A 12,714-nucleotide genomic window follows, 5' to 3' on the forward strand; every position below is an offset into this window, starting at 1 on the left:
CATCAATTTCTTCATCATCTGCAGAGCTAGTTGTCATATGAACTTGTACTACTGTAGTGTGCATGGGCTTCATGTCCAACTTGGCCACAATAATGCGTTCACTATGCTGTTTGTAGTAGCTTACCTGTACTCCTATTTTTTTATTCATTATTAAACCTACTCCTGCATTAGCCCTATTTGATTTTGTATTTATAACCCTGTATTCACCTGACCAAAAGTCTTGTTCCTCCTGCCACTGAACTTCACTAATTCCCACCATACCTAACTTTAACCTACCCATTCCCCTTTTAAAATTTTCTAACCTACCTGCTCGATTAAGGGATCTGACATTCCACGCTCCGATCCGTAGGACACCAGTTTTCTTTCTCCTGATAACTCCTCTTGAGTAGTCCCCGCCCTGAGATCCGAATGGGGGACTATTTTACCTCCGGAATATTTTACCCAAGAGGACGCAATCATTGTTTAACCATACAGTAAAGCTGCATGCCCTCGGGAAAAATTATGGCCGTAGTTTCCCCTTGCTTTCAGCCGTTCGCAGTACCAGCACAGCAAGGCCATTTTGGTTAGTGTTACAAGGCCAGATCAGTCAATCATCCAGACTCTTGCCCCTGCAACTACTGAAAAGGCTGCTGCCCCTCTTCAGGAACCACACGTCTGTCTGGCCTCTCAACAGATACCCCTCCATTGTGGTTGCACCTACGGTATGGCCATCTGTATCGCTGAGGCACGCAAGCCTCCCCACCAAAGGCAAGGTCCATGGGTCATGAAACTTGTGGAAATGAAAATAACTCTGAATTGAACTGAAAGTATTATGAGGGTACCAAGTTATTTTAAGAGAGAGAGAGAGAGAGAGAGAGAGAGAGAGAGAGAGAGAGAGAGAGTCTTTTATAATCCCTATAACCAGCATTATTTCTTCAGAGAAGAAGTTGTGGAGATCAGCGCAACTGCGGGCCCAGAGAAGAGGATCAGCTAAACATTTCAAGTAAGTCAACTGTAGTAAGAGAAGTGTGAAGTTCGCAATCCAGTTTTCCACTACTTCTCTTGTCCCCGAAACCATTAGAACGTGGAGACCAACGTGATCAGGACTTGAAGAAAGAGGAATTTTGAAAGGAAATCAAGATAAGAAGATATTGTGAGTTGCCATAGCAACAAGACAGGGAAATTGTTTCGCAGAGTTGGATTTTGCATAAACAGTAAAAAGGGTGAAAATTAATAAATAACATAGAAGAGGAGACATAAGGAAAATCTGAACAGTTTAGACTAAGAGGAGTTATGACGAGATCTATTTGATGACAAAAATCCAGTGTGGAGGGTAAGTAACCCTACATACATTGTGGGGGTGTGGACGTCGTAACCAGCAACCAATGCGAATGGAGCCAGCTGCTGCTCATTGGTGCTGCCTACTAATCCGTTCACCAGCATCGACGCTGAAACCAACCTTCAATGCTGCCGGCGCCCATGCTGTTCACCGGCGCTGATCGCACACCAATATATGAATACAAAATTGCCTTCGAACACGCATTTATGAAGGAACATTGTACCGTACTTCTTCACAACACAGGCACTGCAATTTCATATTTATCAGCCAATACTGGGCCTGTGACTTAGAAATAAAATGCCTCCCTGTATGGGAATAAAATTAATCGGATGTTCTAGTACAGGTATGTCACACAGCTGATAATGTATGGAAATCTGGGTTTGGCTCTGAGTCATGATCAAGTAGCTGACGCCGTTAAGGTGACCATTTATTAGGTGAAGTGAGAAACCCAGGTTTGAGTCCCAGTTTGGCACAAATTTTCACTGTTTTTATTCCATTATACAGATAGAGGCAGTTGATATTCAGAACTGTGGATACATTTTATGTGTTTACAATATAGGCTGTTATTTCGAGGGCCTTGCACTCTTCGTTTTTGTGTCATTAGCATGACTCTGTATCTGTTGAGATATCCATTTTCCTGCTCCAAAGTATGGAGTTATTCCTGTTCTGTTTGGAATATACCAGCAGCTGAGGTGGTAAGGGCTCCATGAATTAAGGCCTTCAGAACACCCATCATTCGGGCCAGATAGTGGCATCTATTACCTGTAAATAGGGATCTATAGGAATGGATTTTCAAAATACCGAATGTCGAAGTGTACCATCACTCTTGCACCTAATCAGAGGTGGTCATTAAAACACAGCAGATTTAAGTCAATTAAGCTGGGAAGCTATTACTTATTGGTAAGTTTTGTATGTTGATTCATTTGTTACATTACATTAGGAACAGGTTTTATGTTGACATAACAGCATTATCTGAGGACACTTTCTCCTTGACATACATTTTATTTAACAACAAGTTTCATAAATGATCTGATGGTGTCACCATGGAGAATCCTTTGTCTCTCCTGGTAGCCAACCTTCCTATGGAAGATTTTAAGGAGAGGGCACTTGACTCAGCAGTTTTAAAAGTAACAGTATTTTGGCGATACACTGATGATACTTTTATATCTATATCTACATCTACATGACTACTCTGCAATTCACATTTAAGTGCTTGGCAGAGGGTTCATCGAACCACAATCATACTATCTCTCTACCATTCCACTCCCGAACAGCGCGCGGGAGAAACGAACACCTAAACCTTTCTGTTCGAACCCTGATTTCTCTTATTTTATTTTGATGATCATTCCTACCTATGTAGGTTGGGCTCAACAAAATATTTTCGCATTCGGAAGAGAAAGTTGGTGACTGAAATTTCATAAATAGATCTTGCCGCGACGAAAAATGTCTTTGCTTTAATGACTTCCATCCCAACTCGCATATCATATCTGCCACACTCTCTCCCCTATTACGTGATAATACAAAACAAGCTGCCTTTTTTTGCATCCTTTCGATGTCCTTCGTCAATCCTACCTGGTAATGATCCCACACAGCGCAGCAATATTCTAACAGAGGACGAACGAGTGTAGTGTAAGCTGTCCCTTTAGTGGACTTGTTGCATCTTCTAAGTGCCCTGCCAATGAAACGCAACCTTTGGCTCACCTTCCCCACAATATTATCTATGTGGTCTTTCCAAATGAAGTTGTTCGTGATTTAAACACCCAGTTACTTAGTTGAATTGACAGCCCTGAGAATTGTACTATTTATCGAGTAATCGAATTCCAACGGATTTCTTTTGGAACTCATGTGGATCACCTCACCTTTTCGTTATTTAGCGTCAACTGCCACCTGCCACACCATATAGCAATCTTTTCTAAATCGCTTTGCAACTGATACTGGTCTTTGGATGACCTTACTAGACGGTAAATTACAGCATCATCTGCGAACAACCTAAGAGAACTGCTCAGATTGTCACCCAGGTCATTTATATAGATCAGGAACAGCAGATGTCCCAGGACACTTCCCTGGGGAACACCTGATATCACTTCAGTTTTACTCGATGATTTGCCGTCTATTACCACGAACTGCGACCTTCCGGACAGGAAATCACGAATCCAGTCGCACAACTGACCCATAGGCCCGCAGCTTGATTAGAAGCTGCTTGTGAGGAACGGTGTCAAAAGCTTTCTGGAAATCCAGAAATATGGAATCAACCTGAGATCCCCTGTCGATAGCGGCCATTATTTCGTGCGAATAAAGAGCTAGCTGCATTGCATAAGAATGATGTTTTCTGAAACCATGCTGATTACGTATCAATAGATCGTTCCCTTCGAGGTGATTCATAATGTTTGAATACAGTATATGCTCCAAAACCCTACTGCAAACCAACGTCAATGATATAGGTCTGCAGTTCATTGGATTACTCCTACTACCCTTCTTAAACACTGGTGTGACCTGCGCAATTTTCCAATCTGTAGGTACAGATCTATCGGTGAACGAGCCGTTGTATATGATTGCTAAGTAGGGAGCTATTGTATCAGCGTAATCTGAAAGAAACCTAATCGGTATACAATCTGGACCTGAAGACTTTCCCGTATCAAGCGATTTGAGTTGCTTCGCAACCCCTAAGGTATCTACTTCTAAGAAACTCATGCTAGCAGCTGTTCGTGTTTCAAATTCTGGAATATTCCATTCGTCTTCCCTGGTGAAGGAATTTCAGAAAACTGCATTCAATAACTCCGCTTTAAGGGCACAGTCGTCGGTAACAGTACCATCGGCACTGCGCAGTGAAGGTATTGACTGCGTCTTGCCACTTGTGTACTTTACATTCAACCAGAATTTCTTCGGATTTTCTACCAAATTTTGAGACAATATTTCGTTGTGGAACCTATTAAAGGCATCTTGCATTGAAGTCCGTGCCAAATTTCGCGCGTCTGTAAATTTTAGCCAATGTTCGGGATTTCGCTTTCTTCTGAACTTCGCATGCTTTTTCCATTGCCTCTGCAACAGCGTTCGGACCTGTTTTGTGTACCATGGGGGATCAGTTCCATCTCTTACCAATTTATGAGGTATGAATCTCTCAATTGCTGTTGCTACTATATCTTTGAATTTGAGCCACATCTCGTCTACATTTGCATAGTTATTTCGGAAGGTATGGAGATTGTCTCTTAGGAAGGCTTCTAGTGACGCTTTATCCGCTTTTTTAAATAAAATTATTTTGCGTTTGTTTCTGGTGGATTTGGAAGAAACGGTATTGAGCCTAGCTACAATGACCGCGTGATCACTAATCCCTGTATCAGTCATGATGCTCTCTATTAGCTCTGGATTGTTTCTGGCTAAGAGGTCAAGTGCGTTTTCGCAACCATTTACAATTCGCATGGGTTCGTGGACTAACTGCTCGAAATAATTTTCGGAGAAAGCATTTAGGACAATCTCGGAAGATGTTTTCTGCCTACCACCGGTTTTGAACAAGTATTTTTGCCAACATATCGAGGGAAGGTTGAAGTCCCCACCAACTATAACCGTATGAGTGGGGTATTTATTTGTTACGAGACTCAAATTTTCTCTGAACTGTTCAGCAACTATATCATCGGAGTCTGGGGGTCGGTAGAAGGAGCCAATTATTAACTTAGTTTGGCTGTTAAGTATAACCTCCACCCATACCAATTCGCACTGAGTATCTACTTCGACTTCACTACAAGATAAACCACTACTGACAGACACAAACACTCCACCACCAATTCTGCCTAATCTATATTTCCTGAACACCGTCTGAGACTTTGTAAAAATTTCTGCAGAACTTATTTCAGGCTTTAGCCAGCTTTCTGTGCCTATAACGATTTCAGCTTCTGTGCTTTCTATTAGCACTTGGTAGCTCAGGGACTTTCCCAGCACAACTACAACAATTTACAACTACAATTCCGACTGTTCCTTGATCCAAGCACGTCCTGTATTTGCCACGCAGCCTTTGAGATTGCAGCCCACCCTGTACTTTCTCGAGGCCTTCTAACCTAAAAAATGGCTCAGTCCACGCCACAGAGCCTCCGCTACCCGTGTAGCCGCCAGCTGAGTGTAGTGAACTCCTGACCTATTCAGCGGGACCCGAAACCCCACCACCCTATGGCGCAAGTCAAGGAATCTGCAGCCAACACGGTCGCAAAACCGTCGCAGCCTCTGATTCAGACCCTCCACCCGACTCTGCACCAAAGGTCTGCAGTCGGTTCTGCCAACGATGCTGCAGATGGTGAGCTCTGCCATCATCTCGTAAGCAAGACCGGCAGCCTTCACCAAATCAGATAGCCGCTGGAATCCAGAGAGAATTTCCTCAGGTCCAAAGTGACACACGTCATTAGTGCCAACATGTGCCACCACCTGCAGCTGGCTGCACTCTGTGCTCTTCATGGCATCCGGAAGGACCCTTTCCACATCAGGAATGACTCCACCCAGAATGCACATGGAGTGCACACTGGATTTCTTCCCCTCCTTAGCCGCCATATCCCTAAGGGGCCCCATTACGCACCTAACATTGGAGCTCTGAACTACCAATAAGCCCACCCTCTGCGATTGCCCGGACCTTGAAGGCTGAGAATGATCCTCTGAAACAGGGCAGGCAGCTGCATCTGGCTCAGCCAGAGACAGTGCCTGAAACCTGTTTGTCAGACGCTCCGGGGAGGCTTTCTGATCAGCCTCCGGGGACGTCTTTTGCTGCCTGCCACGCCTTGGAACGACCTCCCAATCAACCACAGGCGAGGGCTCAGCCCCACTGCGGGCAGCAACCGGGGCAACCACAGCGGCAGACCGATCTGGGGACAGACGGGACGAGGTTGACATCCCCGTGATACCCAAGTCCGGCTCCCCACAGTGGTGCCTACTGGCAACAGCCTCAAGCTGCGCGACCGAAGTCAGCGCCGCTTGCAGTCAGCCCTCATCCAAACACAGCAATCACAGTCCCTGTCCATTCTAATCGATGTTGAACAACAGTTACTGAAACACGAGTCGGTGCCTAGAAAACGCAAGGGAAACACGCAAAGAATGTATGAACTAAAGTGTACAAATGCCTAACGACTGCGCTACAATCTGCCTGAATTTACAATTACAGTAACTAAAACTCAAAATTACACCTCCTATACGAAACTCACATGCAATTTAAGTTAGAATCTACGAAGCAAACACTAAAGCGCGATGCTACAACTCTCAAATACTATAATACGCCCGAAATTTATGAATTAAACAATGCAAGTACCCAAAAACACGCAAAGAAATTAAGAACTGAACTATGTAACAAGTAAGTAAGCTAAGAGTATACAACTTGCTGCTGGCAGCTGCTTATCCAACGGCGGCAGGTTGGCCCTCATGGTCTGGAATGTCTCCAAGAGTTTCTTCAACATCTAAAATCCACACATGAAAATGCAAAATTTACTATGAAGGTGCAGAAAGAAGGCTGTTTCCATTTTAGGCATCTTGCTGACCATAAGAGTGATGGTACATTCGAACATTTGGCATTTTGAAAGCCTACTCAGACACACTTGCATTTACAGGCAATTAACTGTTAACATCCAGCAAACATGGGATTCTATATACCTTGATTCACTGTGCCCATAGCATCTTAGATGTAAATAACCTGCAAGCTGAACTGGAAAACCTCAAAACTGTGTTATTTGAAAGTGGATATTCATCTCAGCAGACAAAGGGTGTTACAAACACGCAAACAGCACAAGAAGGAAGAGGATAATGCCTTCAAGACAAGAACCTAGCTACTATACATCGGAAATGTTCTCACGAAAATAGGCAGAGTACTAAGAAAACAAGAGGTTAAAAATCGTGGAACTTTTAGAATCAGTCAAAGACAAGATCTGCATGAGGCAGATGTCTATTAGATTTTGTGTAAGTGCAGCAAATCATATATAGAGCAAATGACACATGCTGTTTAGGAGCACGTTGTGGAACACCAGCAGCATACTCACATCCTCTAAGCTAGCAAATCTGCTATCACAAACACTGTATTTCTACTGGGTGTTTGATGAAATACAATTAAACAAAAATTGAGATCTAAGCTTCATACTTTTGAAAATCTGTTATGAACGAGTCAGAGGAAATTACTATCTGAGGCCCTTATCAGTTGGGACGGTGGTTTCTAGTTACATAATGCATCAAATCATGTTATAGAAAAGTTTCATGCTCTGTAAAGCTGTGTCATTCTGTAGTTTGACCATGTGAAGATGATTCATGTGATATTGATGAGGCAAGCTCTCACCATGGCAACACACGAACTTGCAGTAGAAGCGCATGTGCTCTATCAACAAATGTGCAGTGACAACTGTGTACACTCCAGGTCTTAAATAGGGGAACTTAGTGTACTTTCATCAGTATACACCTAAAGATGGCTAGAAGACTCTGTGCCAAAATGTAGTGCAGTAAGTTACTGACATCTGGAAATTCATATGAAATTTCATGGGATTTCAATCTTGTCTAGATGCCTGTGAACTGTTTCTACCTCTACATCTACATTTACACTCTGCAAACTACCCAACGGTGTGTGGCAGAGGGCACTTTACATGCCACTGTCATTACCTCCCTTTTCTGTTCCAGCCGCGTATGGTTTGCGGGAAGAACGACTGCCGGAAAGCCTCCATGCACGCTCGAATATCTCTAATTTTACATTCGTGATCTCCTCGGGAGGTATAAGTAAGGGGAAGCAATATATTCGATACCTCATCCAGAAATGCACCCTCTCGAAACCTGGACAGCAAGCTACACCACGATGCAGAGCGCCTCTCTTTCAGAGTCTGCCACTTGAGTCTGCTAAACATCTCCGTAACGCTATCATGCTTACCAAATAACGCTGTGCCGAAACACACAGCTCTTCTTTGGATCTTCTCCATCTCCTCGGTCAACCCGACCTAGTATGGATCCCATACTGATGGGCAATACTCAAGTATGGGTCGAACGAGTGTTTTGTAAGCCACCTCCTTTGTTGATGAACTATATTTTCTAAGGACTCTCCCAATGAATCTCAACCTGGCACCTGCCTTATCAACAATTAATTTTATGTGATCACTCCACTTCAAATTGTTCCATACACATACTCCCAGATATTTTACAGAAGTAACTGCTACCAGTGATTTTGCCGCTATCATATAATCATACAATAAAGGATCCTTCTTTCTATGTATTCGCAATACATTATATTTGTCTATGTTAAGGGTCATTTGCACTCCCTGCACCAAGTGCCTATCCGCTGCAGATCTTCCTGCATTTCGCTGCAATTTTCTAATGCTGCAACTTCTCTGTATACTACAGCATCAACCATGAAAAGCTGCATGGAACTTCCGACTCTATCTACTAGGTCATTTATATATATTGTGAAAAGCAATGGTCCCATAACACTAACCTGTGGCATGCCAGAGGTTACTTTAATGTCTGTAGATGTCTCTCCATTGAGAACAACATGCTGTGTTCTGTTTGCTAAAAACTCTTCAATCCAGCCACACCGCTTGTCTGATATTCCGTAGGCTCTTACTTTGTTTATCAGGTGACAGTGCGGAACTGTATCAAACGCCTTCCGGAAGTCAAGGAAAATGGCATCTACCTGGGAGCCTGTATCTAATATTTTCTCAGTTTCATGAACAAATAAAACGAGTTGGGTCTCACACGATCGCTGTTTCCAGGATCCATGTTGATTCCTACATAGTAGATTCTGGGTTTCCAGAAATGACACGATAGGCGAGCAAAAAACAAGTTCTAAAATTCTACAACAGATCGATGTCAGAGATATAGGCCTATAGTTTTGCGCAACTGCTTGATGACCCTTCTTGAAAACTGGGACTACCTGTGCTCTTTTCCAATCATTTGGAACCTTCCATACCTCTAGAGACTTGCGGTACGTGGCTGCTAGAAGGGGGGCAAGTTCTTTCGCGAACTCTGTGTAGAATCGAACTGGTATCCCGTCACGTCCAGTGGACTTTCCTCTGTTGAGTGATTTCAGTTGCTTTTCTATTCCTTGGACACTTATTTCGATGTCAACCATTTTTCCATTTGTGTGGTGATTTAGAAAAGGAACTGCAGTGCGGTCTTCCTCTGTGAAACAGCTTTGGAAAAAGGTGTTTAGTATTTCAGCTTTACGCGTGTCATCCTCTGTTTCAATGCCATTATCATCCCAGAGTGTCTGGATATGCTGTTTCGATCCACTTACTGATTTAACGTAAGACCAGAACTTCCTAGGATTTTCTGTCAAGGCAGTACATAGAATTTTACTTTCAAATTCACTGAACGCTTCATGTATAGCCCTCCTTACGCTAACTTTGACATCGTTTAGCTTCTGTTTGTCTGAGAGGTTTTGGCTGTGTTTAAACTTGCAGTGAAGCTCTCTTTGCTTTCGCAGTAGTTTCCTTACTTTGTTTTGGAACCACACTGGGTTTCTCCTGTCCCTCACAGTTTTACTCGGCACATACCTGTCTAAAACGCATTTTACGATTGCCTTGAACTTTTTCCATAAACACTCAACATTGTCAGTGTCGGAACAGAAATTTTCGTTTTGATCTGTTAGGTAGTCTGAAATCTGCCTCATATTACTCTTGCTAAACAGATAAACCTTCCTCCCTTTTTTTATAATCCTATTTACTTCCATTTTCAGGGACGCTGCAATGGCCTTATGATCACTGATTCCCTGTTCTGCACTTACAGAGTCAAAAAGTTCGGGTCTGTTTGTTGCCATTAGATCCAAGATGTCATCTCTATGAGTCGGTTCTCTGTTTAATTGCTTGAGGTAATTTTCGGATAGCGCACTCAGTATAATGTCACTCGATGCTCTGTCCCTACCACCCGTCCTAAACATCTGAGTGTCCCAGTCTATATCTGGTAAATTGAAATCTCCACCTAAGACTATAACATGCTGAGGAAGTTGATGTGAATGTATTCCAGATTTTCTCTCAGTTGTTCCGCCACTAATGCTGCTGAGTCGGGAGGCCGGTAAAAGGAGCCAATTATTAAGCTAGCTCGGTTGTTGAGTATAATCTCCACTCATAATAATTCACAGGAACTATCCACTTCTATTTCACTACAGGATAAACTACTACAACATCGACAAACATGCCACCACTGGTTGCATGCAATCTATCCTTTCTAAACACCGTCTGTGCCTTTGTAAAAATTTCAGCGGAATTTATCTCTGGCTTCAGCCAGCTTTCCGTACCTATAACGATTTCAGCTTCGGTGCTTTTTATCAGAGCTTGAAGTTCCGGTTCTTTACCAATGCACCTTCGACAATTTACAATTACAATACCGACTGCTGCTTGGTCCCTGCATGTCCTGACTTTGCCATACACCCTTTGAGGCTGTTGCCCTTTCTGTACTTGCCCAAGGCCATCTAACCTAAAAAACCACCCAGTCCACACCACACAACCCCTGCTACCCGTGTAGCCACCTGTTGGGTGTAGTGGGCTCCTGACCTATCCAGCAGAACCCGAAACCCCACCACCCTATGGCACAAGTCGAGGAATCTGCAGCCCACACGGTCGCAGAACTGTCTCGGCCTCTGATTCAGACCCTCCACTTGGCTCTGTACCAAAGGTCCGCAGTCAGTCCTGTCGACAATGCTGCAGATGGTTGGTGGCGACCCCGGGTGGGCTCGAACCACCAACCTTTCAGTTGATAGTATGATGAGTGGGTACTTATATATCCTTATTATTTGTGCTTCATTCATGACTTCCCAGTATCAGAAAAATCTATTTTCATACATCACATACTGTCTTTATGTATGTAGAGGTATGACCTGCATTTTGAGTCTAAAGAAATTTAGCAATCTTGTGGCCAAAAATGAGCTACAAAAAATGGATACGAAAGGCTTTGCATGGTTACAGTCTATCCATCAGGTTAACGTTATGGAAAATCATGTACTACCATATGGGTAATGGTGTTACTATATACTTCCGCAAGTAAAGTACAGTAAAGAAAGGGACAGAAAAAAAGGAAAAATTCACAGCACACAAATGAGTATAACATCACCCTCAATCTGCCAACTAACCTTACATCCACAGAAAGAACTGCAGTCTACCGTTTAAAAACTAATCCTGACCTTATAATCCTACCTGCGGACAAAGTATACAGACTCAACCAAAGACCAATATTGAACCTTGCCTGACTCAGTTCATTCCTCCATCCAACCATAATTCACCCCCATTGCCCCCAAACCGCCTCCTGTTAACTTTCCATAATTTTTTAACCTCAAACCTTGCCACACCACCATTCCCCAAATCCCTCAAACACGCAAACTAACCTTACATCCACAGAAGGAACTGCAGTCCACCATCTAAAAACTGATCCTGACTTTATAATACTCCTTGCAGACAAAAGAATACAACAGCTTGATAAACGAAATTAAGAGAAATCTAGGTACTAAAGTAAGTGTGTAAAGAAACCATTAGCCTGGAAGCCAGAACATATACCTATTACATTTCCTGCAGGTGCTTCTGTTACAGGCATTAACTCTCGCCCCATGAGAATGTACAGCTGACCAATCTGAGCTCTTGTTAAGTGCTGCCCAGGTTTCAAATCCTTCAAGGTGAGACTAGGATCCACTTCTTCCTTGTTTTCTTCCTGTCAGCAACATATGAAAAAAACTACAGATACCAACTTGTAATTTATTTCAGAATATTGTTATGTTGGAAGTTGTGAAATCAGAATGAAGGCAAAAATGTGAATAGTACATACAGAATACACAGAGCACAGCTACAGAATTGGATGTATAATGCAGCTGTTTTCTAATATAAAAGAAATTATGTAGGAAAAGATATAAAAATGTGTACTTATATTTCAAGGATATTTTATAGCCATAAGGGCAAAAATAAAATTTCTCAGAGATGACACTGATGTTAACAAAATTCTGTTTTTATTATTTTGATATATGATATATAATAACCAAATCAAGTGTTAACTTGATCTCCAGATAATTTTGTTGCTATTGCTTACCAAAGTACCTACACTGGATGTTTCACTGAAATGAATAAACTAACCTAACAAACTATCATAAGATTATTTGTTCTGGACAGTTTATTATCAATCAAGGTTAATCAAAAGTTAGTGGAGATTTCTAAATCATCTGCTCTTTCATTTTCAAAAGAAGACAACTAGATTTGAATATGATCCATGCGCAGGATGTTCCAAAACTGTCTCCAGTGTTGAGCCATCAAAAAAGTGCCCAATGTGGCATTGGCATTTTAAAATTTTCCCAACAAATTGAATGTTTAAACAAATTTCGGGCTTCCAGCCAGTTCTCATTTAATGCATTGTACAATATTTTGACTGGTGGGTGCTCAGTCGAGATATTGTGCAATGAATTAAACAATGACAGGCTGGAAGCC

General features: G+C 42.5%; 1 protein-coding gene across 1 annotated transcript in view; it reads right to left on the reverse strand.

Annotated features, from left to right (window-relative positions):
• Positions 1 to 12,714, reverse strand: part of LOC124622526 (elongation factor-like GTPase 1) — a 590,349-nt gene that overhangs the window by 461,649 nt on the left and 115,986 nt on the right. Inside the window, exon 12 of the mRNA XM_047148257.1 lies at positions 11,800 to 11,950. Within this exon, the coding sequence (XP_047004213.1) occupies positions 11,800 to 11,950 (151 nt within the window). The remainder of the gene's footprint in view (positions 1 to 11,799; positions 11,951 to 12,714) is intronic.

This window comes from Schistocerca americana, chromosome 7 (genome assembly GCF_021461395.2).
Source record: "Schistocerca americana isolate TAMUIC-IGC-003095 chromosome 7, iqSchAmer2.1, whole genome shotgun sequence".
NCBI lineage: Eukaryota > Metazoa > Arthropoda > Insecta > Orthoptera > Acrididae > Schistocerca > Schistocerca americana.